The sequence below is a fragment of the Salmo salar genome, chromosome ssa07 (assembly GCF_905237065.1).
Source record: "Salmo salar chromosome ssa07, Ssal_v3.1, whole genome shotgun sequence".
Lineage (NCBI taxonomy): Eukaryota > Metazoa > Chordata > Actinopteri > Salmoniformes > Salmonidae > Salmo > Salmo salar.
In genome coordinates this window covers 40,101,961-40,127,856 of record NC_059448.1, presented here as the reverse complement: position 1 = coordinate 40,127,856, position 25,896 = coordinate 40,101,961, and the positions used below count along the sequence as shown (strand labels likewise).

At 43.2% G+C, this 25,896-nt stretch overlaps 2 protein-coding genes across 2 annotated transcripts; one reads left to right on the top strand and one right to left on the bottom strand.

Annotated features, from left to right (window-relative positions):
- The first annotated feature begins 1,064 nt into the window (after positions 1-1,064).
- LOC106609257 (hyaluronidase PH-20) lies at positions 1,065-5,088 on the top strand. Its single transcript, XM_014207848.1, has 3 exons — positions 1,065-1,312; positions 2,295-2,384; positions 4,229-5,088. Exons 2-3 carry the CDS (start codon positions 2,349-2,351, stop codon positions 4,691-4,693), a joined length of 501 nt encoding a protein of 166 aa, XP_014063323.1. The 5' UTR covers positions 1,065-1,312; positions 2,295-2,348; the 3' UTR covers positions 4,694-5,088.
- Positions 5,089-10,115: 5,027 nt separating this feature from the next.
- On the bottom strand, positions 10,116-11,512 carry LOC106609200 (transmembrane protein 229A). The gene has a single exon (XM_014207718.2). The coding sequence runs from the start codon at positions 11,275-11,277 to the stop codon at positions 10,255-10,257; it is 1,023 nt and encodes a 340-aa protein (XP_014063193.1). The 5' UTR covers positions 11,278-11,512; the 3' UTR covers positions 10,116-10,254.
- Between the last annotated feature and the right edge of the window lie 14,384 nt (positions 11,513-25,896).

The following is a 25,896-nucleotide window of genomic DNA, read 5'->3' as shown; positions in this document are numbered from 1 at the left end:
TGTCTGATGATTTATGGTTTATTATGGTTTCTCAGCTCTATGTGAACTCTCCAGCCTGTATGTCTGCCTTGTATTAGACCTCACAATAATGTACTGTAAGCTGCAGAGAGACTTTACAATTCCTCCCACCCTCTCCTAGCTTGCCCTTTCCATGTCTGAAAGAAGTATGTATTCATCAGTGTCTGAATCACATTGTTGTGTTGGAGGCCTAGGAGGAAAAACATGTCTGTTCCACAAACACGTTTGACACCCCTGACTACAGTAGTGTTTCTGCTAGTGAGTATCTAAGCAACATTCAGTGGGATCTATTACGTAATAGTCCTCTCTCCTGTCACTGAGGTGTGAGATGGTCTGCGTAGACAACTAGTCTGGCCAGAGCGGAGCGCTGCACAGATAACCAGTGTTCCCATCGAGTTGCATACTGGAGATGACCAAAACAATGTGCTCTGAACCAGATTCTAGAATATGACAATTGTTATAAGCTCTTCCTCAGACTGTCAGGTTCAGGAAGTCTCATTGATTTAGAGTCCTACACAGCTACACTGCTTTGATAACCAGCCCGGTTTCATTTCCGGAACCGCTGTGTGGTTGGCTGTGACATATGACACCTCTATGTTACGGTGGCTTTGATTCAGCGCAGTGTAAAGGCAATCAAATCAGAATGAGAAAGGCATTGGGAAATACTGCTATAAAAACAAGGTATAATCTGTTTGTGATACTCCGTCCAGTCCCAATCTCACTCCCAACCCCATATGCAGGCCCAGCTCATCCCCTTCAAGATCCCCTTACCAATCTCTTTATCGATCACAATCCCCATCCCCTGCCGAACCCCCATACCCCAGCCTAACCGAGCACTAGCCCCATATGCTGCACCAGCCCATCCTCTTACTGATCCGTAATTACTCCGGCCAAGCCCCTGCCTCCGGTCCCAGTCTGCTTGCTACATAACAGAGGTTAAAACAGTACACGCTCCACAACCTCACACCCAGGTGTCTCATCCTCTCTTGCTCCAAGACCAACTTGGCTGGTGCAGACTATAACAAGTTATTCTCGATAGACAAACATGCAGTGGGAGGGTGTATCCTTATACACAGCTCGGCCCAGCTTTCTCCTCTCTCCGGTTGGTCTGTGTAGGAAATAGGTCTAGTCTCCTCTGTTTAGGATACCAGAAGGTTGTTTTTACAGTACCTACTTTGTCTGGTCCGATGAAGTGCGAAAGCCATTTCTCCAAAAACAAACGTGTCTTCGTTGGATCCAGAGTGGCGTCAGATCAAGGAGCTGTGGTGAAGACCTGATGTGAAGGGATGTCCAGGTACCGAGTCGTCTGTATTTTACCTTGTCGTTATGTCCATCTGTGGGTTATTCTTGGCAGGCTAGGGATAGGGGATAGTGATTATCCAAATGGCAGTTCCATGGCAGTTCTTCCATTCAGCGCCAGCCATCTTTGTGGGCATCTTTGAGGCTGGCACTCAGCAGCTATAGCCAGCATTCTGACATGGCAACAACCTTTAGACAAGGAGGTTCATTTAAGCATATGGGGAAAGGGACTGAAAATTGTTTGCAAGAAGATTGTTGAGATGATACAAATCTCTCCGTGAAACAAATAAATGTATGTAGAATGAAAGTTCTAAATGACTACAAGTTCCAAATGACTACAAGTTCTAAATGACTACACGTTCTAAATGACTACAAGTTCCAAATGACTACAAGTTCCAAATGACTACAAGTTCCAAATGACTACAAGTTCCAAATGACTACAAGTTCCAAATGACTACAAGTTCTAAATGACTACAAGTTCCAAATGACTACAAGTTCCAAATGACTGTATGTTCTAAATGACTACAAGTTCTAAATGACTACAAGTTCCAAATGACTACAAGTTCCAAATGACTAAGACAAACAGCCATCTGTAAATGTGTACAGTATATACAGTTGAAGTCGGAATTTTACATACACTTACGTTGGAGTCGTTTTTTTCAACCACTCCACAAATGTTTTGTTAACAAACTATAGTTATGGCAAGTCAGTTAGGACATCTACTTTGTGCATGACACAAGTAATTTTTCCAACAATTGTTTACAGACAGATTATTTCACTGTATCACAATTCCAGGGGGTCAGAAGTTTACATTCACTAAGTTAACTGTGCCTTTAAACAGCTTGGAAAATTCCAGAAAATGATGTCATGGCTTTAGAAGCTTCTGATAGGCTAATTGACATCATTTGAGTCAATTGGAGGTGTACCTGTAGATATGTTTCAAGGCCTACCTTCAAACTCTGTGCGATGTTCTCCAGGGGGACCTTGTCAGCACCATCAGGGAGAGTGCTGCTGTGGGGGCCTCAGGAGCCATGCTGTGGGGGGCCAGTGCCAACTACGATGACAAGGTTAGGTGATACTCTAGCCCTGTTTATACCTGGTTCTAACATGGATCCTTTGTCCTGATCTTGTCCACATCCTGATGGTGCCCACATTTTCAGACAGGTGTACTGTATGTAGACAATCAAAAGATGCATTGTGATCTGACTGTGATCAGATCTTCCTCACCCCCTCCTCACCACCTCAAATCAAATCAAATTAAATTGTATTGGTCACATACACATGGTTAGCAGATGTTAATGCGAGTGTAGCAAAATGCTTGGGCTTCTAGTTCCAACAGTGCAGTAATATCTAACAATTCCACAACAACTACCGAATACACGCAAATCTAACTAAACGGATGGAATAAGAATATGTACATATAAATATATGGATGAGCGATGACCGAGCGGCATAGGCAAAATGCAATAGATGGTATAGAATACAGTATATACATATGAGAGGAGTAATGCAAGATATGTAAACATTACTAAAGTGGCATTATTAAAGTGACTAGTGATCCATTTATTAAAGTGGCCAATGATTTTGAGTCTGTATGTAGGCAGTAGCCTCTCTGTGTCAGTGATGGCTGTTTAACAGTTTGATGGCCTTGAGATAGAAGCTGTTTTCAGTTTCTCGATCCCAGCTTTGATGCACCTATACTGACCTCGCCTTCTGGATTGTAGTGGGGTGAACACGCAGTGGCTCGGGTGGTTGTTGTCCTTGATGATCTTTTTGGCTTTCCTGTGACATCGGGTGCTGTAGGTGTCCTGGAGGGCAGGTATTTTGCCCCCGGTGATGCATTGTGCAGACCGCACCAACCTCTGGAGAGCCTTGTGGTTGTGGGCGGTTCAGTTGCCGTACCAGGCGGTGATACAGCCCGACAAGATGCTCTCAATTGTGCATCTGTAAAAGTTTGTGAGGATTTTAGGTGACAAGACAAATTTCTTCAGCCTCCTGAGTTTGAAGAGGCGCTGCTGCGCCTTCTTCACCACACTGTCTGTGTGGGTGGACCATTTTATCAGTTGGTCGGTGATGTCTACGCCGAGGAACTTAAAACTTTCCACCTTCTCCACTGCTGTTCCGTCGATGTGTATGGGGGGGGGGGGCGCCTTTTGCTGTTTCCTGGAGTCCACAATCATCTCCTGTGTTTTGTTGACGTTGAGTGAGAGGTTGTTTTCCTGACACCACACTCCGAGTGCCCTCACCTCCTCCTTACAAGTGTACATGGATCTGGACAGTGAAACCATTTAAATCATCCTTATCCTGCCTTCTAAAATCATTGACAGGTGGCATCACTAACTTATGGCATCAATATGTATCTTAAAATAAATAAATATGCATACAGGGAGGGACCAGGAAACCAGGAGAGACCAGGAAATCTGTTCACAGTGAGGACACAATGGACGGATATGAGTCACATGTTAATACATGTTAATACCAAAGCCTCACATAGTTCTGAAAATGTGGGCAAAATCAAAATTTAGACAAGATCAGAACAAAGGCCGCATGCTAGAGTCAGCTATAAACAAGGCTTCTGACACACATACACACTCAAGGTGATACTCCCCAATCACATCGAACGCAAAATACCACTGACATTTTTAGGGTGCCATTTGAGACACATAATATTGTTTTAAGAAACAAAACTATTCAAAAGCAGAAAAAAAGTATTCTCACCATGAATAGAATATTACCATAAATAGAATACTACTCCAGCACATATGAATCCACTCAAACTTTCTTTGATGTATTGTTCCCTCCCTCCACCCTCCCTTCCCAGAGGCATCCTGTGAGGCTCACTAGGCGTACCTCAGCACTACACATAAACATGAAGCGTTATCATTTCCTCCAACTTTCTCTCTCTCAACAGGCGTCTTGTGAAGCTCTTTCCTCGTACCTCACCACCACGCTCAACCCCTACGTCAACAATGTGACTGCCACCGCCCAGCTGTGCACCAACTTCCTGTGCCAGGGGAACGGGCGCTGCGTCCGGAAGCACTACGAGTCGGACCACTACCTCCACCTGTCCTCAGGGAACTTCCGTATCCTCTGGGCCAGGGGCACGTATATGGTCCTGGGGACTCCCAGTCTGGCTTACCTGACTCTCTTCTCCAGGAGGTTCACCTGTCAATGCTATGCAGGATGGACATGTTCCCCCAAGCTGCCCATACACCTGTCTAAAGCACTGGTGTTTAGACTGAAGCATCAGGGTCTGTCTGACAAAACTAAGACACTGAATAAAGTGATCGCTGATATAGAACAATCGACCATTAAAGAGAACTTGAAAAAAACACAAACACTGATGGATGGATCAACTGGACTGTGTTCTGTGTGACATACACAAGGTGGCACAAGTCTCTGGTTTGACCTTCATAATAACACTGTAATAATAATCAGAGGTAAGTACTTGAACGGCTCATGCAGATGATGGTTTCGGGTGATATGTTGACTATAAGTTTGTTGATTGCGCATAAGGACAAATTATAGTGTATACCATGCAGTACAGTACAACCTGGGTGTTTCAGGTCGCTGTTTTGTCTGTGCCTTAATAAAGTTCACATTGCAGTAATGATGACGCGCCATACGTCTACTGATTCCATTCAGCAGGAAATAGCCTAAAGACATTGACATGCTGTGACAGGAACAAAGAAGAGTTGATTGCAAGTAGAGATGGTTTATCTGTGACAACATTTTTTCCTGTAGTTATTTGTATATCATTTGAGTGTATGTGTAAATAAAAAACGTGACTCTCTGTCTCTGTGAGTATTTACGGTGTCATTGGTTGTCTATTGCACTACTGACCCTCACAATGTTGATGTTGTGAAGACAGGCACCTATTAGAGCTGTTATTATAAATATTGTATTAGTTGACATTGACCAGAGGTGCTAATAGTTTATTCTCCACTCATTGTGAATGACTGTAATGAAAGTAAATGGCCAAAAGTGTAATATGAGGTTTTCCTTACCCTGCCCTAATAATAGTAAACCTTGTGTTTGTGGATGACTCCTGTCTTGCTTTGGAGACCGTCTTCACCCCTTCTTGAAACTCGAGGGGAAGGGGGGGACCACGGTAGAGCCCAAAGCCTTATTAAGCATTAAAGTAGATTACTGTAGACATTTGACATTTAAGCGTTAGCCTGCTTTACTCTGTAGAGAATTACCTTGAATTTTAGCCAGACTTCTGAAGTTAGGCCCACAACCCTATTAAGAGTTTGAGTGTGTGCGGGTGTTATAACTGGAAACAGAGAAGTGATACCTCAGAGAGCCAGGAGTGAAGCAGTAAACATCAACACTAAATGCTGTGTAAGTGTCAGTGTTCTACTGTTCTAACAAATAGACGAAGTATGCGGGGAGATAATGAGTCCAGAAGGAGAAGTGAATGATGGGAGTCATGCGGCCAATTAGATAAGCCAGTGTTGTCCCTAGATGTTTATGGCCAACCAGATTGGCTGGTGGTGCTGTGTCCCTGGGTATCAGATAGATGGGGACATAAATAACAGGTCTCTACAGTAACAGTCCAGCTCTTCTTACCCCTCTAACCCACTCCAACCTCGCTGAATGGTCTCCTTGACAAGTTTCCATGGGTAACCTTGCCTAAACACACACACACACACACACACACACACACACACACACACACACACACACACACACACACACACACACACACACACACACACACACAAACAGTGCAGAGGTGGAAAAACCAGACTCATCATCTCTGCATCTCATGCAGAATCAATCTGACACCAGGCACAGATAAGAGTAATTTAGCATCTCTTGATGCAGTCACAGAGCAGTGTTGACTTTATATATTTGAGGTGCGGTTTCCTGTAAAGATCAGGCATTTTCAGTTGTTTTTATGACATTGCTCAATTATCCTATGAAGCTGATCTGAGAGAAGCACAGACAACCTGTAAATACAAGCAATTTAGTGAGAACACGATGTCAATCAAGACAACATGAACTGGGACAACCTTGGTGGTTCAACATGGAATTCTTTGAGATTTAATGTAGTTATAAGTAATGTACAGTATGCAGGCTACACTATTTCCATCCAGTGATTGATTCAATTCAATTCCACTATGGACATACTTTAGCAAGAATAAACATGATTTTACTTACTCATTGTGAGCTATATAGTACATGATTGTTCTGTATTATTAAATACAGTTGATCAATGATTTCCAAACCTCCATTTTTAAAAGAAAAGTTATTGTATGGTTCATATCATATAAACTTTATCGGGGACCGGAGGTTCTCCCCAACCACAAACAGTGGCTTGTGAAAGTATTCACCCCCCTTGGCATTTTTCCTATTTTGTTGCCTTACAACCTGGAATTAAAATCATTTTTTGGGGGGGGTTTGTATCATTTGATTTATACAACATGCCTACCACTTTGAAGATTCAAAATATTTTTTATTGTGCAACAGACAAGAAATAAGACAAGAAAATGGAAAACTTGAGTGAGCATAACTATTCACCCCCCCAGAGTCAATACTTTGTAGAGGCACCTTTTGCAGCAATTACAGCTGCAAGTCTCTTGGGGTATGTCTCTATAAGCTTGGCACATCTAGCCACTGGGATTTTTGCCCATTCTTCAAGTCAAAACAGCTCCAGCTCCTTCAAGTTGGATGGGTTCCGCTGGTGTACAGCAATCTTTAAGCCATACCACAGATTCTCAATTGGATTAAGGTCTGGGCTTTGACTAGGCCTATCCAATACATTTAAATGTTTCCCCTTAAACCACTCGACTGTTGCTTTAGCAGTATGCTTAGGGTCATTGTCCTGCTGGAAGGCGAACCTCCGTCCCAGTCTCAAATCTCTGGAACACTGAAACAGGTTTCCCTCAAGAATTTCCGTGTATTTAGCGCCATCCATCATTCCTTCAATTCTGACCAGTTTCCCAGTCCCTGCCGATGAAAAACACCCCCACAGCATGATGCTGCAACCAACATGCTTCACTGTGGGGATGGTGTTCTCGGAGTGATGAGAGATGTTGGGCTTGCACCAGACATAGCGTTTTCCTTGATGGCCAAAAAGCTAAATTTGAGTCTTATCTGACCAGAGTACCTTCTTCCATATGTTTGGGGAGTCTCCCCAAACGTATTGGCTTATTTTATTCTTTAAGCAATGGCTTTTTTTTCTGGCCACTCTTCCGTAAAGCCCAGCTCTGTGAAGTGTACGGCTTAAAGTGGTCCTATGGACAAATACTCCAATCTCTGCTGTGGAGCTTTGCATCTCCTTCAGGGTTATCTTTGATCTCTTTGTTGCCTCTCTGATTATTGCCCTCCTTGTCTGGTCCGTGAGTTTTGGTGGGCGGCCCTCTCTTGGTAGGTTTGTTGTGGTGCCATATTCTTTCCATTTTTTAAATAATGGATTTAATGGTGTTCTGTGGGATGCTCAAAGTTTCAGATATTTATTTAAAACCCAACCCTGATATGTACGTCTCCAAAACTTTTTCCCTGACCTGTTTGGAGAGCTCCTTGGTCTTCATGGTGCCGCTTGCTTGGTGGTGCCCCTTGCTTAGTGGTGTTGCAGACTCTGGGGCCTTTCAGAACAGGTGTATATATACAATGAGATCATGTGACAGATCATGTGACAGATTGCACACAGGTGGACTTTATTTAACTAATTATGTGACTTCTGAAGGTAATTGGTTGCACCAGATCTTATTTAGGGGCTTCAAAGCAAAGGGGGTGAATACATATGCACACACCACCTTTCCGTTTTTTATTTTTTAGACTTTTTGAAACAAGTCATTTTTTTCATTTCACTTCACCAATTTGGACTATTTTGTGTATGTCCATTACATGAAATCCAAATAAAAATGAATTTAAATTACAGGTTGTAATGCAACAAAATAGGAAAAACGCCAAGGGGGGTGAATACTTTTGCAAGGCACTGTAACCAGGAAAGAAACTCCTGGTCCTATTCATCATCACTGAGGCAGTAACTGTTGGCCCATGTGTATCCTTCTTTTGCATCGTCCACAACAAAAGCCCACCATGTTGAAATGACAAACCACAAGGAAAATAATGTTGTTATTTCAATCAGTCCAGTGTGAGTCTCCAGAAGAGTGGTAGGTATTGTTTGTTTGCAGAGGCAATCATCTGACAAAAATCAACATGTGTAAAAGTTGAAATATTTCAATAACATTATGTTAGAAGATATTTTTCCCTGCACTAGTATTACTCATCAGTATTACCAGCTTTCAGTTACCTCCAACCTTAGTTTCATGGAATCCCCAGGACTGACGACAGCAGGCAGTAAAATGCATTAAAAACATGCTAGAGAATCATAAAATCAGTAGAGCTAAAACTATACGTTTCCAAAAGGACTTTCCAAAGAGTATAATGTTGGAACAGGTTGCTAGTGAAGTCACAGTGCCAGGTATTCACACATACTGTATGTGTTTGGTCCCTCAGGGAGAACATGAGACTTTACCGTGTGGTACAAGTGCAAACAAGGAAATAAAACAGGCAGAAAGATCGATGCCAAACGGCTCTCTATACATGGAGGTTGATCCCAAGTAATTATACCTGACTCCCAGACCTGGATTCAAATACTATTTTGAAATCATTTCAAATACTTTTGCTAGGCTTGATTGAGCTTTCCTGGTGTGGAACCTATTGAATAGTCACAAACATTCAAACCCTGCCCATCTGGCACTCCAGGAAGGAGAAAACAAACAGTGAAAGTGCTTGAAAGATTTCAAGTAGTATTTGAACCGAGGTCTGCTGACTCCTGATATTGCCCACTCCAGATCAATCAAGAGTGTAAACCATAAAACGCTGACGCATGCTCCGCTGCTTTATAAACATTAGGTAAACCAGCCTGGGGCTGGAGATTCCCCACTGAGCTTTGTTTTTTGTTCAGCCAGGACTAGGGTGAAACTGGCCCACAGTGTAGTTCAATTTGGGAGATGTCCCTATGTAAAGAAGGGAGAAGGTTAAATCTGATCCTCAGGGTCCGTCTGACTGGCACACATTGTCTGTTTACATGACCCAGATTAAGCCTATAGTTGTAGACTAAAAAGCACTTTCAATTCCCCATTGAGCTTCCTTTTTAGGTCAGCCACGACTAGGGGGAAACTGGCCCACAGTGTAGTTCAGATTGTCTTTAGTCCAGCTGTCTGTAGGTTTACTCAGAAAGGCACTCCAACACAGTAAGGTTAAGGTTTGGTTCAGAACAATATTCACAGTGAAATTAATTCGGTCCACAACCCGTTCTATTCTGTTCGATTACATCTCATGCTACGTACATTTTGTAACTTTTTAGAACCTATTTTATTTCCAAATGTCATGCATTTTTTTAAAGTTAATACGATTTAAGCAATTAAGTGATCACCAATGTGCATATGCAGCCACGCAGAAATGAGTTCAAAGCATGCTCTGGGATTGAAGAGACCCATCAAGTCAAATGGTGCCGCCATGCATATGGCTGACTTTGTCAATATAGTTTAGGAAATAATTCACAGCTCTAAAGTCATGAGCAAGCAAGTGAAGTGTAAAATGTAAAATATTGTTTCATCTGCATCAAAGATAGAAATGGCAGTTGTCATCAGAGCAGAAGGCATGTCTATGTGTCATCACATGCCAGGCAAGGCATGCCTGTGTGTTTAGGCTACCTGTAACAAATTGATAGGCTATTCCTTAGAATCACTGATAAAAGAGGCTGTCTAAACAGCTACATCAATACCACATTTCCACTGGGGAAATACACATTATTTTACAAAGTGCGGGTACACCACTGATCGTCTTAAATGTCCTCTTCTTTATTTGTATTAGTATCAATAGTTCCTAAATCAAATGTGGCCTAGGCCTATAATACAGTTTTTTTTTCTTCCTGGACACAGGGCAGACGTTGATGCCAGCGCCCTGCCCTGAGTGCCCTCACTCCTCGTCTTTGGCACACACTACCACGCGCAGCAGAACGTTGGACAGAATATCCTGGTAGAGACTGATGCAGACCCATCCGGGCAGGTAGAGGAGCGTGATCAGGCCCATGAAGTTGAATGGATAGTGGGAATAGTCCCATGAGCATGCGCCGTACTGCCGTAGCGCCAGCCCCCAACAGAACTCCCAGGTGTAGATGAAGCAGATATAGATGGGGAGCCGCCTCCAGGTGCTCCAGCCCCGTCTGAAGCGTAAATGAAGGTAGAGTTTCTCTACCACGAAGCTGCAGCTCCCGTACATCAGGAAGGACCACAGGGACGTGTGGCCGCTCATGGTCCGGTCCAATTTCTCCACAAGGTTGAATATCGAGGTAAAAATGATCTCGTCCAGGAAGCCGTGCATTCCAAAAAAGAGGAATCGCACAACATCGGGCAGACCGTTATTAGGCAGCGACTCCAGGGTGCGCTCTGCCGGGGTAGACTCGGTCCGTTTACCGGGGCAGTGGTAGCGCAGCCGCGCAAGCCCCTTGTGGAATACTTGGGTGAAGTACAGGGACAGTAGGTAGTGAACTACGAGATGAGTGGCAGAGACTATTCTAACGTGCTCGGTCAGCGTGTTAATATTCCCAATCAGGATCTGCAACCCGATGTACACAGAGGGATAGAAAACAAGGTGAAAAACTACTGGGCGTCCTTGAAAGCACTTCTTTTGCGAATATATTTTTTCCAGCAAGAAATGGGTCAGCGAATGCATGATGCAGAGGTACGGGGAGGAAAAGCCAAACAGTTTGGGGTCGCTGTCAGCCAAAAGCCCCTGTGCCGACGACAGGAGAATATCCAAAGTGACACCGTGCATTCCATAGAAATAAAGCCGTAACAATTGTGGCAGCTCTGTCATTGATTCGCCCGCGTCCCCTACCTCGCTGGATGGATCTTTCTGCCGGGGCTTCCTCGCTGCTCTCAGGCTGCTACCTCCCTGTCCTGCCCGGCTCCGCGGGCTCTCTCTCCGCCAGCTGGCCATGGTTGATCTCTCTCTCTCCTCGGAGAGAATCAGAGAGCAGCTCCTGTTCTTCGTTCGTGGCACATTCTGTACTTTTAACGGAGCTGCGGCAGTGTCATTAGCAGCTTTGCACCTGACAGCGCCTGATCCACAGCAAAGATTTTCTATTATATTGATAAGATAGTCGAGTGACCGCTTTAACAATGGAAATACATGTCCTCAAAGATGGAAGGCAGGTGGGAGGAGGCGAGATCAGGTGGGACCATTCTAGCCAACGAGAGGGGGTTTTGACAAAAGTCAAAGACAGTAGGCCTGCAGGTATGAAGATCGGAAGAAACTGCGTCTCCAATAGAAATCTCAGATCACGCTTGCAGGTAATGTCGTGGTGACGTTGGCTAGCGAAACTCATGCTCAGAAATATGTCATCTGGTCAATTGATCGTATCGCGCTGAACTGGGCATGTGCAAATCAAAGGCACTCTTCCTATATAGAGTTTTTGATGAACATTTCAATGTGTCAGTTTGTCACTTTCACATGGTTGGAGTAATAACATGTTCAATTACTTAAGACATTGGCTCGAATCTAGGTTGTGACTTTAGATTTCTTTAGAAAATGAACAACTAAAGAAACATTTTCACTTCTGTCATCGACTTCTCAAACCCCAGCCTGGTCTTCTTGATCTGTTTCTCACGCATTCCGCGTCTGGGTTTTGAAACTCTGTGATAAAGTGTTATTTATTTTCAAAGTTGCCGAAATGCCACGTGTGTCCACTTATATCAGTGCATTTGTAACAACAACCTAACCATTATAAAACGTATATTAGACCAAATAAGCCTCATGTAGCAAATTACCAATTACATTTTCTGTTGACCAAATTTCACACTCATTGACCGCCATGCAAACATTTCTCACTTACTTTCATGGACAGATTTTGGGCAGAGTAAACCCTCTCGCTTCGCCTCTTCCTCTCTGTGGGCAGCCAGAAGAGAGAATAATTGAGCGCGTCGGAGGGGGCGTGATAGCGCAGAAAAACGCACGGTCCACATATGACGCTACTAAACTATACAGTAGTGAGTAGTGACGTAACATCCCACTGGTCTAACGGTCATGTGACCATCTGAAATGTCAAACAAGCATCTGTCATCGATTTATAATGACCTGCTAGCCCATAGGCCTTATTATGAATTGATCATTTGAATACTTTTGATAAACATAATTGAGCGATGTGGTCTCACAGTAGCCCTAGGCCTGTATGTCTGTAGTCCCTGCATAATGCCCTAATTAATATACCCTACTGTAAATCTGTCTGTTGCCTAATGTACCACTATACAAATCCTGACCTAGAAAGATAGAATAACCTCGGCTACTGCAGTTTAGTCTGAGACAGTATTTTGGGACAGTGTCATGTTCAGGATCTCTCAGTTTCCTAGGTAACTATGTTTCCCACAAGCCTCTGCTCCATAAGTTATGTTAACTCAGTGTGTTCAAATGTCTCTCTCTGGGACATATAGCCTGCTATTACTGAGGTATAAACAGCATACTGGGCACTGCTTTTAATGTGATATTACTGTGATATAAACACCCACTGGCACAAAGGAGACACAGGTGTCTTGGATCAGATGTTAAGGATGCGTTGACTGGATAAATGCAGACTCTCATCTGCAGCTGCAATGTTATTTGTCAAACATATCCTTTTGTATAGACTAGCGTAACAAACATGTCCTTCAACTGCACAGTCTGTCTACATTGTTTACATCTCAACAGTCCAGACTTGTAGCCCAATTCACATTCTCCCCTTTCGCCCGGAAACCTGTACTCACTCACTCCCCCTCAGGGATTTAAAAGTATCAGATTGTTGTAAGACATATGGCAGACTTTGCGACTGCAGGTTGGCCAACCCTCCACCGGGAGAGCAGTTGGGTATGTTGTCTTATGCCTGGGGTGAATCGGGAATGGGCAAAAATGACAAAATACAATTACAAAATACCATAAAGATCAACTTATCAAAGTGAACCACAAAAATACTTGTGTTTTTAAATGTATTTAGTTATATACATGTATTTTGTATTTTAAAATACAGAAATACATTTGTATGTAGCCGGCCCGGAGAGCAACAACATTCTCAGTAACGATTACAGAAATGTTTTACTTGCTATGACTTGTTTATCTCCCTTAGTTGAATGCACTGACTGTAAGTCACTCTGTATAAGAGCGTCTGCTAAATTGCCAAAATGTAAATGTATATGTGAAAATGAACTAAAATGACCTGCAAAGCACACTATGTATTATTATTGGCCTTGTTTTGGGCCGGAACTCATTCGAATAATACTCCAAATGCTTTGCAAATGTACATTTTTACATATACGATACATTTACACTGATGTTAGTCCCATGTTTCATGAGCTGAAATAAAAGATCCCAGAAATGTTCCATATGCACAAAAAGCTTATTTTTCTCAAATTTTGTGCACACAATACATCCCTCCTTTTGCGTTTCTTCTTTGCCAAGATAATCCATCCACCTGATAAGAGTGGCATATTGAGAATCTGATTAAACGGCATGATCAATACACAGGTGCACTTCGTGCTGGGGACAATAAAAGGCCACTCTAAAATGTGCAGTTTTGTCACACAACGTAATGCTACAGATGTCTCAAGTTTTGAAGGAGAGTGTAATTCATATTCATTTCACTACCATAAGCCACCTCCAATGTCGTTTTATATAATTTGGCTTTACGTTCTAATGGCCTGAGAACCGCAGGCCATGTGTATGGTGTCGTGTGTGTTAGCGGTTTGCTGATGTCAACGTTCTGAACAGAGTGCCCCATGGTGGCGTTGGGGTTATGGTATGGGCAGGCATATGCTACGGACAATGAACACAATTGCGTTTTATCAATGGTCATTTGAATGTACAGAGATACCGTGATGAGATCCTAAGGCCCATTGTCGTGCCATTCATCTGCCGCCATCACCTCATGTTTCAGCATGATAATACACAGCCCCACGTCGCAAGGATCTGTACACAATTCCTGGAAGCTGAAAAGGCCTCAGTTCTTCCATGGCCTGCATACTCACCAGACATGTCACCCATTGAGCATGTTTGGGATGCTCTGGATCGACTTGTATGACAGCGTGTTCCAGTTCCCGCCAATATCCAGCAACTTCACACAGACATTGAAGAGGAGTGGGACAACATTCCACAGGCCACAATCAACAGCCCGATCAACTCTATCCAAAAGAGATGTGTCGCACTGCATGAGGCAAATGGTGGTCACACCAGATATTGACTGGTTTTCTGATCCTCGCCCCTACCTTTTTTTTTAAGGTATCTGTGACCAACAGATGCATATGTGTATTTCCAGTCATGTGAAATCCATAAATTAGGGCCTAATTAATTTATTTCAAGTGACAGATTTCCTTATTATGAACTGTAACTCAGTAATATATATTTATGTTCAGTATATATTTAGTTTATTTAGCAGACACTCTTATCCCACCATAGTGCCATCAGACTTCTGATATCAATGCAGGGTGAAAGGGGGGAGGGGGCACAAAATTGTGAAGCACAATTAAAAAATGGCATAGAAAAGTATTTTGTATTTTGAAAATAGAAATTACAGCTCTGGAAGGTATCTTGTTACAAAATACATTGGGGTGTAGTTCAGCCCAGTGTAATACAAATGACTAAATACTCAGCAGAAATTGAAATACATATTTCAAATACATGTAACAGAAGTACTGCCCATCTCTGGGGTGAATGAGTGCACACTTCAGGGAGAAGGGGGTGGAATCGGAATAGGGCTGAAGTCTGGCTTGTCGAAAGCGGGCAAATAAATCCAGTTAACTGCATTGTGTCTGTTTCACCACCGTATGGTGCTGATGAGTTAGTGATGAATACCTTCTGCCCCCTAATAAGGTGATGATGTTCTGGTTGGGTTGACTTGCTGGAGTGTCATCATGTAGTTGAGACTGAGTGGTTCCGTGGCTGGAGTGCAGACGACGGGGCTAGTCGGCCCCTGTGGGTTTAGTTGGTACTGTCTAAGAGGAAACAGACAGACACAAGATGGTTGGTTTATGAAAGAGGTAGCTGGGATTAAACAGAGTGTGGACACTCAGAGGAAACAGATTGGTATATGTGATACTGTGGGCTACAGAGATTAGACACACACACACACACACACACACACACACACACACACACACACACACACACACACACACACACACACACACACACACACACACACACACACACACACACACACACACACACACACAGTCACTATTATTGTATCAATGGGGAATCTGCCTTATCTACTGTGACCAGTAGATGGCATCAGTGTAACATATTGTGGCCTGGGCAGGGCCCTGTCTTCTCGACAGCTGTGTCGTCAATTCACTGATATATCAAACCAGATGTTGTTACACCTATACTCTTTATAGACTATGACAAATAATGTCTCATTACCGTCATTAATATCCTAAAAAATGAGTCAATGTGTGCTGGGGGAAAAAGGCAAATTCCACCTGCCCTCTTCCATTTCTTTCACGACAGTGAATCTTTTTGACTGCAGATATATTAGGATGTTTATATTAGGTGCTTAATATTGTAACCACATTACCATTACATTTTCTCAGCCTCTCTGTCTCTATAACCTGATTAAAGGGACGTGAATGGGCAGATGTTATATTGCTATGTGATGCTTGACTAATATTTCTGATGTCCCTACAGGATATTGAGTCTTAATATGAATCTAACCAGGTCTCAGGCATGCACTGTCAATGAGACTCTTTGAAATGTAATTTTAGATCCCATTTCCTCCAATTTGAGCTGTTATTCGTTGGTCTTAGCGAGCACCTAGATTTGTCCCTCAGGCACAGAGGTGATAGGAAGCAACAGAAAGTCTTGTTTACAGTTCAGAGCTCATTAGGAATTCTTCTCACCTTCGGGGGCTTAGAGGGCCAGGTCACAGTAACACAACACTCTGCAGTAACTCTGCCTCACCCCTCCTAACCAGTGGTGTAAAGTACTTAAGTAAAAATACCTTAAAGTACTACTTAAGTCATTTGTGGGTGTATCTATACTTTACTTTACTATTTATATTGTTGACTACTTTTACTTTTACTTCAATACATTCTTTAAGAAAATATAGTACTTTTTACTCCATACATTTTCCTTGACACCCGAAAAGTACAAGTTACATTTTGAATGCCTAGCAGGACAGGAAAAGGGTCCAATCTACGCACTTATCAACAGAACATCCCTGGTCATCCCTACTGCCTCTGATCTGGCAGACTCACTAAACACACTGGCTTCGTTTGTAAATAATGTCTGAATGTTGGAGTGTGCCCCTGGCTAACCCATACTGTAGATTTAAAAAAAAAAGAAAATGGTGCAATCTGGCTTACTTAATATAAGGAATTTGAAATGATTTATATTTTTACTTTTGATACTTAAGTATATTTTAGCAATTACATTTACTTTTGATACTTAAGTATATTTTAAACCAAATACTTTTAGACTTTTACTCAAGTAGATTTATTGGGTGACTTTTACTTTTACTTGAGTCATTTTCTATTAAGGTATCTTTACTTTTACTCAAGTATGAAAATTGGGTACTTTTCCCAACACTGCTTCTAACCCACTCCTCACCTCACCCCCTCCTCACTAAAACACAACTCTTACACTGCCTCACCCCTCCTCACCCACTCCTCACTTCACCCCCTCCTCACTGAAACACACCTCTTACACTGCCTCACCCCTCCTCACCCACTCCACTCCTCACCTCACTGAAACACTACTCTTACACTGCCTCACCCCTCCTCACCCACGTCTCACCTCACTGAAACACTACTCTTACACTGCCTCACCCCTCCTCACCCACTCCTCACTTCACCCCCTCCTCACTGAAGCACTACTCTTACACTGCCTCACCCTTCCTCACCCACTCCTCACTTCACCCCCTCCTCACTGAAACACACCTCTTACACTGCCTCACCCCTCCTCACCCACTCCTCACCTCACTGAAACACACCTCTTACACTGCCTCGTCCTTCAACTTCTCCATCCTCCCCCTCCTCTCAGAAAAACAACACACTGCTTCACCCCCTTCTCACTTTACCTTACTCCCTTCTCCTCCTTCCCCCTCCCTCCTCACCCTCTCTCTCTCCCACTGAATACTTGATCATGCCAAAATGGTCCTTGTCAGGCAATTAGCACTATGCCTCTGCTCTCTATCTGTCTACCACTAATTAGCCTTGTGCCCTCTCCATCTCCCCCTATCTCCCTCCAGTTAGCTAGCCCTCTGCCCTCTCTCCTTTCTCTGTCCTCAGTCTCTCTCCGTATCCCTTTGTCTAGATAGGCAGAGCAGGACTGGAGGACGGGACTGTTTGATGCTCACCCAGAGGTCACCCCAGAGGTCAAAGACACTGAGACAGACTTCCAGTGGGCTGAATCTGTCTCCACATTCTGATTCCCTACCTCCCTAACATCCCCTCTATTCCTGTGCACTGCACTGTGTCACTGCCCCTGAAGAGTAGGAGGTATGCCACTAGCCTAGCCTCTTGATAGGTCAGAGGGTGTGTCCACCATCTTGTTGACACTTATCCAGTCCTCTCAGATTGTTGAGGGCGCGTCAGTAAGGAAGAAAGGGAAGTGAGGTAGATAAATGGAACATCCTGTATTTTTGTTTATTCATAGTGCATTCTGGGCATCATTGACAGGTGATGCGGGCCAGATGCGTTGCTATGGGATACCGTTTCTCTATGAGTGTGTGTCATCCTCTGATTGGCTCTGGTCGTGGGCAGGGGCGTACTATTAGTCCTGTAGTGATATGGTTCTGGATCATCAACCAAGCACTAGCACGCATGTACGCACTCTCACACACACACACACACACACACACACACACACACACACACACACACACACACACACACACACACACACACACACACACACACACACACACACACACACACCCACATACACACACACACACCACAAAGGAGATCATGTCCGGTCTGGCAGCTGATGGGGTGTAGTGAAGGGCGTGGCTCCATGCTACTATGTGTGACGCTAGGAACAGGAAGAGCAGATGATGCTGGTGGTGATGTTTCCCCTCAACCTGACCTTTAACCTTTAACCCTTATTAGTGAGCGCTGCTCTCCTCTTGGCGCTGAGGCTTTATGGCTCACTCTATGGCTGCTAGCAAACTAACACGTGTTACTTTGCTGTTACTTTAGTATTCAGTCAGTGTAGAGATGTAGCAGTCTGATGATAGAGAATAGAGATGTCTAGCGAAGATGCTCTTTCTTATAATAGAGATGTAGATAGAGATGTGTCTCTGCTCTCAACAGATAAGAAAAGAAAATACACACTCCTTCTAATGAGCTCCCAGGGCATTCCGACTACAAAAGCAGAGTGACTGCTCTGTGTGTGTGTGTGTGTGTGTGTGTGTGTGTGTGTGTGTGTGTGTGTATGCGCGTGCGTGTGTGTGTATTTCATCTTCTGTATGTGTTTGTTGTAAAAAAAAAATAGCACGTGGGTAGCTGAGGTTCCGGAAAGGCTACACTCAAATTCAGCCGGTTGTTGGTTTCCAATCTGAAGATGAACTTCCACTCTGTGAAAAGTAGAATACATTAGCTACAGTATACAACGCTCTTATGGAGCTACAGTACAGTACATCTTGTTAGTAGAGCTACAATACATTTCCCTAGCAGGGCCGCTGTGCATGTCTCTGTTCATGTTTAAATGTCTCTGTTCATGTTTAAATGTCTCTGTTCATGTTTAAATGTCTCTGTTCATGTTTAAAGCATGTACAGGACACTGAGTGTACAAAACATTAGGAACACTGGCTCTTTCCATTACATAGACTGACCAGGTGAATCCAGGTGAAAGCTATGATCCCTTATTGGCGTCACTTGTTAAATCCACTTCAGTCAGTGTAGATGGAGGGGAGGAGAAGGTTAAAGAAGGATTTTAAGCCTTGAGACAATTGAGACATGGATTGTATATGTGAACTATTGAACTATTCACCCTCTGAATGACACATTCAGAGGGTGAATGGGCAAGACATGATTTAAGTGCCTTTGTACAGGGTATGGTAGTAGGTGCCAGGCACACCGGTTTGAGTGTGTCAAGAACTGCAACGCTGCTGGGTTTTTCACGCTCAACAGTTTCCCGTGTGTATCAAGAATTGTCCACCATCCAGTCGACTTGACACAACTGTAGGAAGCATTGGAGTCAACATAGGCCAGCATCCCTGTGGAACGCTTTCAACACCTTGTAGAGTCCGTGCCTTGACGAACTGAGGCTGTTCTGAGGGCAAAAGGGGGTGCAACTCAATATTAGGAAGGTGTTCCTAATTTGTTGTTCAATCAGTGTATATTGCATATGTATTGCCTTTGTATTCCAACCAGCCCTCACTAAGCCAGAGGATATCTCTATTATTCTCTATCATCAGGTATAGTCTTCCTGTCAGAAGCTATAGAGGAATCCAAGGAGGTCAGTCACTGTGTTAAAGGATAACTCCACCCACTATTTTGGTATTTGTTTCATTAGTCCATAGTTCACATAGTCCCAAATTGTTTTGTTTGTCAGCAATCAAGTTTTCAAGATATACAACTTTCAAAATACAGAAATCCTCCCCGTACGATGCATTTAGCATCATATGATGCAAAATGCATTGTATGGGGATGATTTCTGTATTTTCAAAGTTGTATATCTTGAAAACTTGATTGCTGACAAGCAAAACACTTTGGGACTATGTGAACTATGGACTAATGAAACAAATACCAAAAGATCATTTTGGGGGTTTTCCTTTAAGGACATCATGACCAACAGGCTAACTGACGTTTGGGGGTGGGTAGGAGGACTATTAGTGACTGCTATTGAGTCACACCCCCACTGGGACTGGGATGTGATCCCCCTTTAGTCATCTAACGATCCATCGGCTGTACATGCACTTAGAGAGAGTAAAGGAAAGACAGACAAGCTGAGCAGCTGGCGAGATTATTCGTTTATTTGCCAGGCACTATGTACAACTAATATTTCACCAGATTGAGCGACACAGCCAATTTCCATATTCAGTCAACGTGTTACTTACTTTGATTAATGATACGATGATATGGCATCAAGAGTTCATTAATTGCACCTTTGAAAGTGAACTACATACGATCCGCTTTGAATCATAGCTTACGTCTGAATGTATGGGACCAAGGGGTATGTTATTGAATGAATGTACTGTGGGATTGCATCAAGCACACAGGAGTAGTTGGATGAAGCTCATTACTATGGAGAACACATCATAATACTGACATCTCAGCACACGAGAGAGAGAGAGAGATTCATTACATCTGTGAATATGCAACAGTGGTGCTCCTTCACGTCACTGTTCCCCAGTCAGGTGGAAGAGATGATACAGTAACCAGGGTTGTATTCATTAGGCGTCAAACAGACTGAAACTGTGAGGCACTACCAGAAATTGTCCAATAAGAAACGCTTGTATTTGATATGTTTGCTGTGTGTGCCTTAATGACTATAAACCCCCACTTGTCAGTTTATGAAAACTGAACTCCTGCTTCTGAAGGCTTTCTCCTTGAGACCCCGCATCACACACACAAACACATAGACGCATCACGAATGCACACACACACACACACACACACACACACACACACACACACACACACACACACACACACACACACACACACACACACACACACACACACACACACACACACACACAGCTGTGTTTTAAGCTCTTTCCAGCGAGGTGCCAGGGGAGTGTGAGACCAACGTCAGCTGTTAGATCCCATCCACCATCAGACAAGCATCAGATGTCTGTCTGTCAAAGAGGAGAAAAGGACCAGTGAAGGACATCAGCTGGTATACAGGGATGAAATGACAAAACAGAAGATAAAACAGAATGTCTCTCCTCTGACACTGCCCTGCTTTCTCTCCTCTCTCTGAATGCAGTAAATGACCACAACGATGTTCAACATGAAAACAATCAAAATTGGATGAAATCCATTAATAAACAATAAATGAGATGGATGTGTGTGAGCACATGCATGTGTTGTGTGTGTGTGTGCCTTCATTCGTGTATGTATGTGTGTGTGTGTGTGTGTGTGTGTGTGTGTGTGTGTGTGTGTGTGTGTGTGTGTGTGTGTGTGTGTGTGTGTGTCTGCAGCACTGTGAGTCTGCAGTGTTCAGTGTTCTGAGTGTGAGAGATGTTTCTTTAATCCGGCGCTGCAGCCTCTGGACTACTCTTCCTCCTCTCCTCTGTCTCATCCATAACCATCGATCAGGCCTGGTTCAAACACAGCCCCAGCCTTTAAGACACAAAGACAAAAAGACACAAAACCCTCACACTCCTTTTTCAACCACAACCTCTTAAATTATTCAGAATGATTCTAACAAAGAGAGTAAAATGTCGTTTTAGCACAGCTGTGGAATCTACTGACCTTGCCCCAGCCCTGCAGCCCCAGTCCCAGCTTGCAGTCTGTCTGGGAGTGTGTGTGTGTGTGTCTATGATAATCAGCAGTGCCGTTCTAATGACTGGATTGCCATGCAGCTCACACCCGAGCACACAGAGCAGGCTGGGAGGGACACACAGATATGCAACACACACACACACGCACACACACACACACACACACACACACACACACACACACACACACACACACACACACACACACACACACACACACACACACACACACACACACACACACGCCCAGAGAGCAGGCACGGGATAACTTGACAGCTTTGAGGTCGATATGGTGAGCAGGGGGTGCTGGGTAATTTCACCCTGTGTGTCTGTGTGTGGGTGGGTGTTTGTGAATATGTGTGTACGTGGGTGCGTGTACTGGATTGTGTGTATGCATGTGTGGGTGTGTGATGGGGTCACTGGGCCGAGGCGTCCACACACGGTTCTATTTTGATTTGCATAATTCTGGCTTTGATTTCCACAGGATGCTTGGTCTCCACAGGTGAATAGAGTTTGGAGAATATTCATCCACGTTAAAGACAGTACATCTACACTATAACGAAGTTAAACAGACAGAGCAGAACTAACAAAACGTAGCCACAATGACAGAAACAATATTCATAATTTATAGCTAAAACCTCCCGAGTAGCAGCACTTTGGGAAAGAACACAAACACATCTGAATAAATGAAGTCCTCCAAGTCATCCATTTCCCTGTGCAGTCTGGGTTAGAGAAGGTGACAGTGGTGTCTCTCTAAAATGGCTGCTGAGGTTTGACCCAGTGACACACTTCTCCCTCCATCTGTCTCTGAGACCCAGAGGAGGACTAAACCAGAGCTGCAGTCTCCCCAAACACACCACAAACAGGGAACCATACATAACCGTGTGTGTATGTGTGACTGTGTGTGTGTGTGTGTGTGTGTGTGAGGATACATCTCTTAGCCGGTTTAATGTTTACCCACTCTGCCAGAGCTCATTTGTGAACAATTCAGTCTCAGTACACACACTCTCTGAAAAATCCTGGGTTGTTTGGTTGACCCAACTGCTGGTTTGCAGGCGTTGGGTCACATAGTTGGGTTGTTTTCTCTAAAAACTGCTGGGTTATTGATTGATGCTGGGTGCTGGGTTATTGATGCTTTGGTATTGAGCTATGACGCAATGGATCAGATCAGAAGACCTTCTTTTGCATAGTTATTACAAATTAAGCTGGAACGTGAAAAAAATGTGTAGCTTCAATGACGCTTACAGAAGTGTCTGAGTTTCCTAAAAGCTTATGTAAATCCTATTGTTGGGATACAGTAAGGTGGTATACCTTACTATGATAGTCATAAATCATCTTAATATTAAAGAATGTGTTAAAGCAATTATTATTGAAATTTGAATTATCAGTATGTAAAGTTAAAATGATGAAGAGGAATGACATTTACTCTCCCGGATGGCCAATAACATTTAGCGGAAAGCCACGCCTCTAATAAGCCACGCCTCCTGAGCATAACCTAAGAATTACTTTAAAAAAGACCCAGATGCTAGGTCAACCCAGCATGAGAGTAAAAAATACCAAACTGATGGTTAAATTAACCCATATTGGGGTAATCACGCAAAGCAACTGGCTGGGTCAAAATAACCACACGTGTTCTGTCCACTACTTAAAGGTGCAATATGCAGAAATAGCTCCACCATTTCCTGGTTGCTAAAATTGTAACAGTTCGCCTGATTTCACTTTTATGTGACAAAAAAAGCAATGTATAGTGTAATGTATATGTATATGTTTTCCATAACCCAAAATATTGTATTTTCAGCTATTTGAAACTGGTGTAAAATCCAGTATCAACAACCCACCTTAAAGAAAACAATGGCTTGTTTGGGACCCAACTGGCTGCGTAAAAATAACCCAACTGTCACGCCCTGACCTGAGAGAGAAGGTTTATTTCTGTATTTTGTTAGGTCAGGGTGTGGGGTGGGCAGTCTATGTGGTAAATTTCTATGTTCCATTCTATGTTTTCTATTTCTTTGTGTTGAGCCGAGTATGGTTCCCAATCAGAGGCAGCTATCTATCGTTGTCTCTGATTGGGAATCATACTTAGGCAGCCCTTTTTTTCCACCTTCAGTTGTGGGATCTTGTTTTTGTACAGCTCAGTTTAGCCTTCAGAATGTGACATTCGTTTTCTGTTTGTTTTGATTTAGTGTTCTGAGTTAAAAATACATTTATCATGAGCACTCACCACGCTTCACCTTGGTCTACTCCTTTTGACGATCGTCACACCAACGTGTGTTCTATCCAATATTTACCCAAATTAGGTTGGTTTTAAACCAGCATTTTTGTGATAAACAAATAATATAATATTCATAAAACAATAACTTTATTGAAAGAATGAGGTTAGTGGAATACATTATGTCATTCAAACCTGTAAAAAAAAGTGCAAGTTATCACCATCATAGAGCCATAATATTATATACAATATTAATCTGAGGGATAATGTCATCAAAATCTATCCGGAATTACATAACATGATAAGAATAAGGCATATAATAACAATAATTGGCTTTTAAAACGTAAATTGTATCTGTACATCCATTACACTAGGCCTATAGCCTATCACGTGCAGAGTCACAACAGGAACAATTTAAAAGCCCATCATTATTTTACAGTCTTTACAAGTTCATTACATCTCCAAGAACATGGAAGTCATCAATCAAAAATGCAGGCAGGCTGGCATGCTGAATGTCTGGGATAAGGAAATTAAAACATACAAGGGTGAGGAACATGCAGGATAGGGTCCTGGAGGACCTGAGGTGGGAGCCTCTGGTGGGAAGAGTCGGCTAACTCGGAGTAGCTGCGGTGGACCTGGAACCGGGTGTGCAGCCGGTGGCTGGTTGGCCGACAGGAATAGGAGGCAGGGCAAGTGGGGGAGTAAGCTGGGGGACCATAAGGAGGTGAAGATGGGGGAAAGAAGACGAGTGTGGAGGCAGTTTGGGTCGGGCGTTGGTAGGCTGAGTCACACCCTTTGTGCTTGTCTCCACCCCCCTCCAGGTGTCGCCCATCTTCCTCATTATCCCCAGTGTATTTATACCTGTGTTCTCTGTTTTTCTGTTGCCAGTTTGTCTTGTCTTGTCAGGTCTTACCAGCGTGTTTACCCATCTCCCTGCTTGCTCAAGTTCTGTTTCCTAGTTTCCCCGATTCTGACCATTCTGCCTGCCCTGAACCTGAGCCTGCCTGCCGTTCTGTACCTGCCTGACTCTGACCTGTTTGCGAACCTCTGCCTGTGAAGTGAAGTGAAACCAGTGTGAGCGCAGTGGTCAATCTGGTTTCATAAGGGTATTCTATTCTATTCAACATCCATATGAGGTATAACTCCCTGTGCTCCCTGTGGCTCAGTTGGTAGAGCATGGTGTTTGCAACGCCAGCATGGTGTGTGCAATGCCAGGGTTGTGGGTTCGATTCCCACGGGGGCCCATTACAAAAGAAAAAAAAGAAAAAGAAATAAAAATGAAATGTATGCATTCACTACTGTAAGTTGCTCTGGATAAGAGTGTCTGCTAAATGACTAAAATGTAAATGTGACAAACTGACCCATCTGCTTGTAGGATGCCTTCCCCAGGATCTTAGTCTGTTTGACACACAATTCAAAACAACATGAAGCAAAATAACAACATCAACACAATACAATACATACAACAGGATTAATCAAAACAAACATGTAATCCCCTGGCATACCACAAAGACACACAGTACAGCAATGGACTGTAATACTAATTGATTAATCAGCTATGCAGATCAGGTGCAACGCGATGATGTTCAGTGGGCTTTGGCCAGAGGAATGTAGTTATTGACTGGTCTGGACTCAACGTGTTTCTGGCCTATTAGACACTGACCCACGTCTTTATCTCTCAGTCTCCCCATCTCTGTCTGACTCTCTGACTCTCAATTCAAATTAAATTCAAGGGGCTTTATTGGCATGGGAAATATATGTTAACATTGCCAAAGCAAGTGAAGTAGATAATATACTAGATAATATAATATCTCTCTCTCTCTCTCTCTCTCTCTTTCTATATATATATATATATATATATATATATATATATATATATATATATACAGTTGAAGTCGGAAGTTTACATACACTTAGGTTGGAGTCATTAAAA

Bases quoted from the DNA above. Each gene is read 5' to 3' on its own strand.
- LOC106609200 (XM_014207718.2), bottom strand. From the start codon at position 11,277: ATGGCCAGCTGGCGGAGAGAGAGCCCGCGGAGCCGGGCAGGACAGGGA.
- LOC106609257 (XM_014207848.1), top strand. From the start codon at position 2,349: ATGCTGTGGGGGGCCAGTGCCAACTACGATGACAAG. The intron at 2,385-4,228 runs GTTAGGTGATAC...CTCTCTCAACAG, and splicing joins GTGCCAACTACGATGACAAG to GCGTCTTGTGAAGCTCTTTC.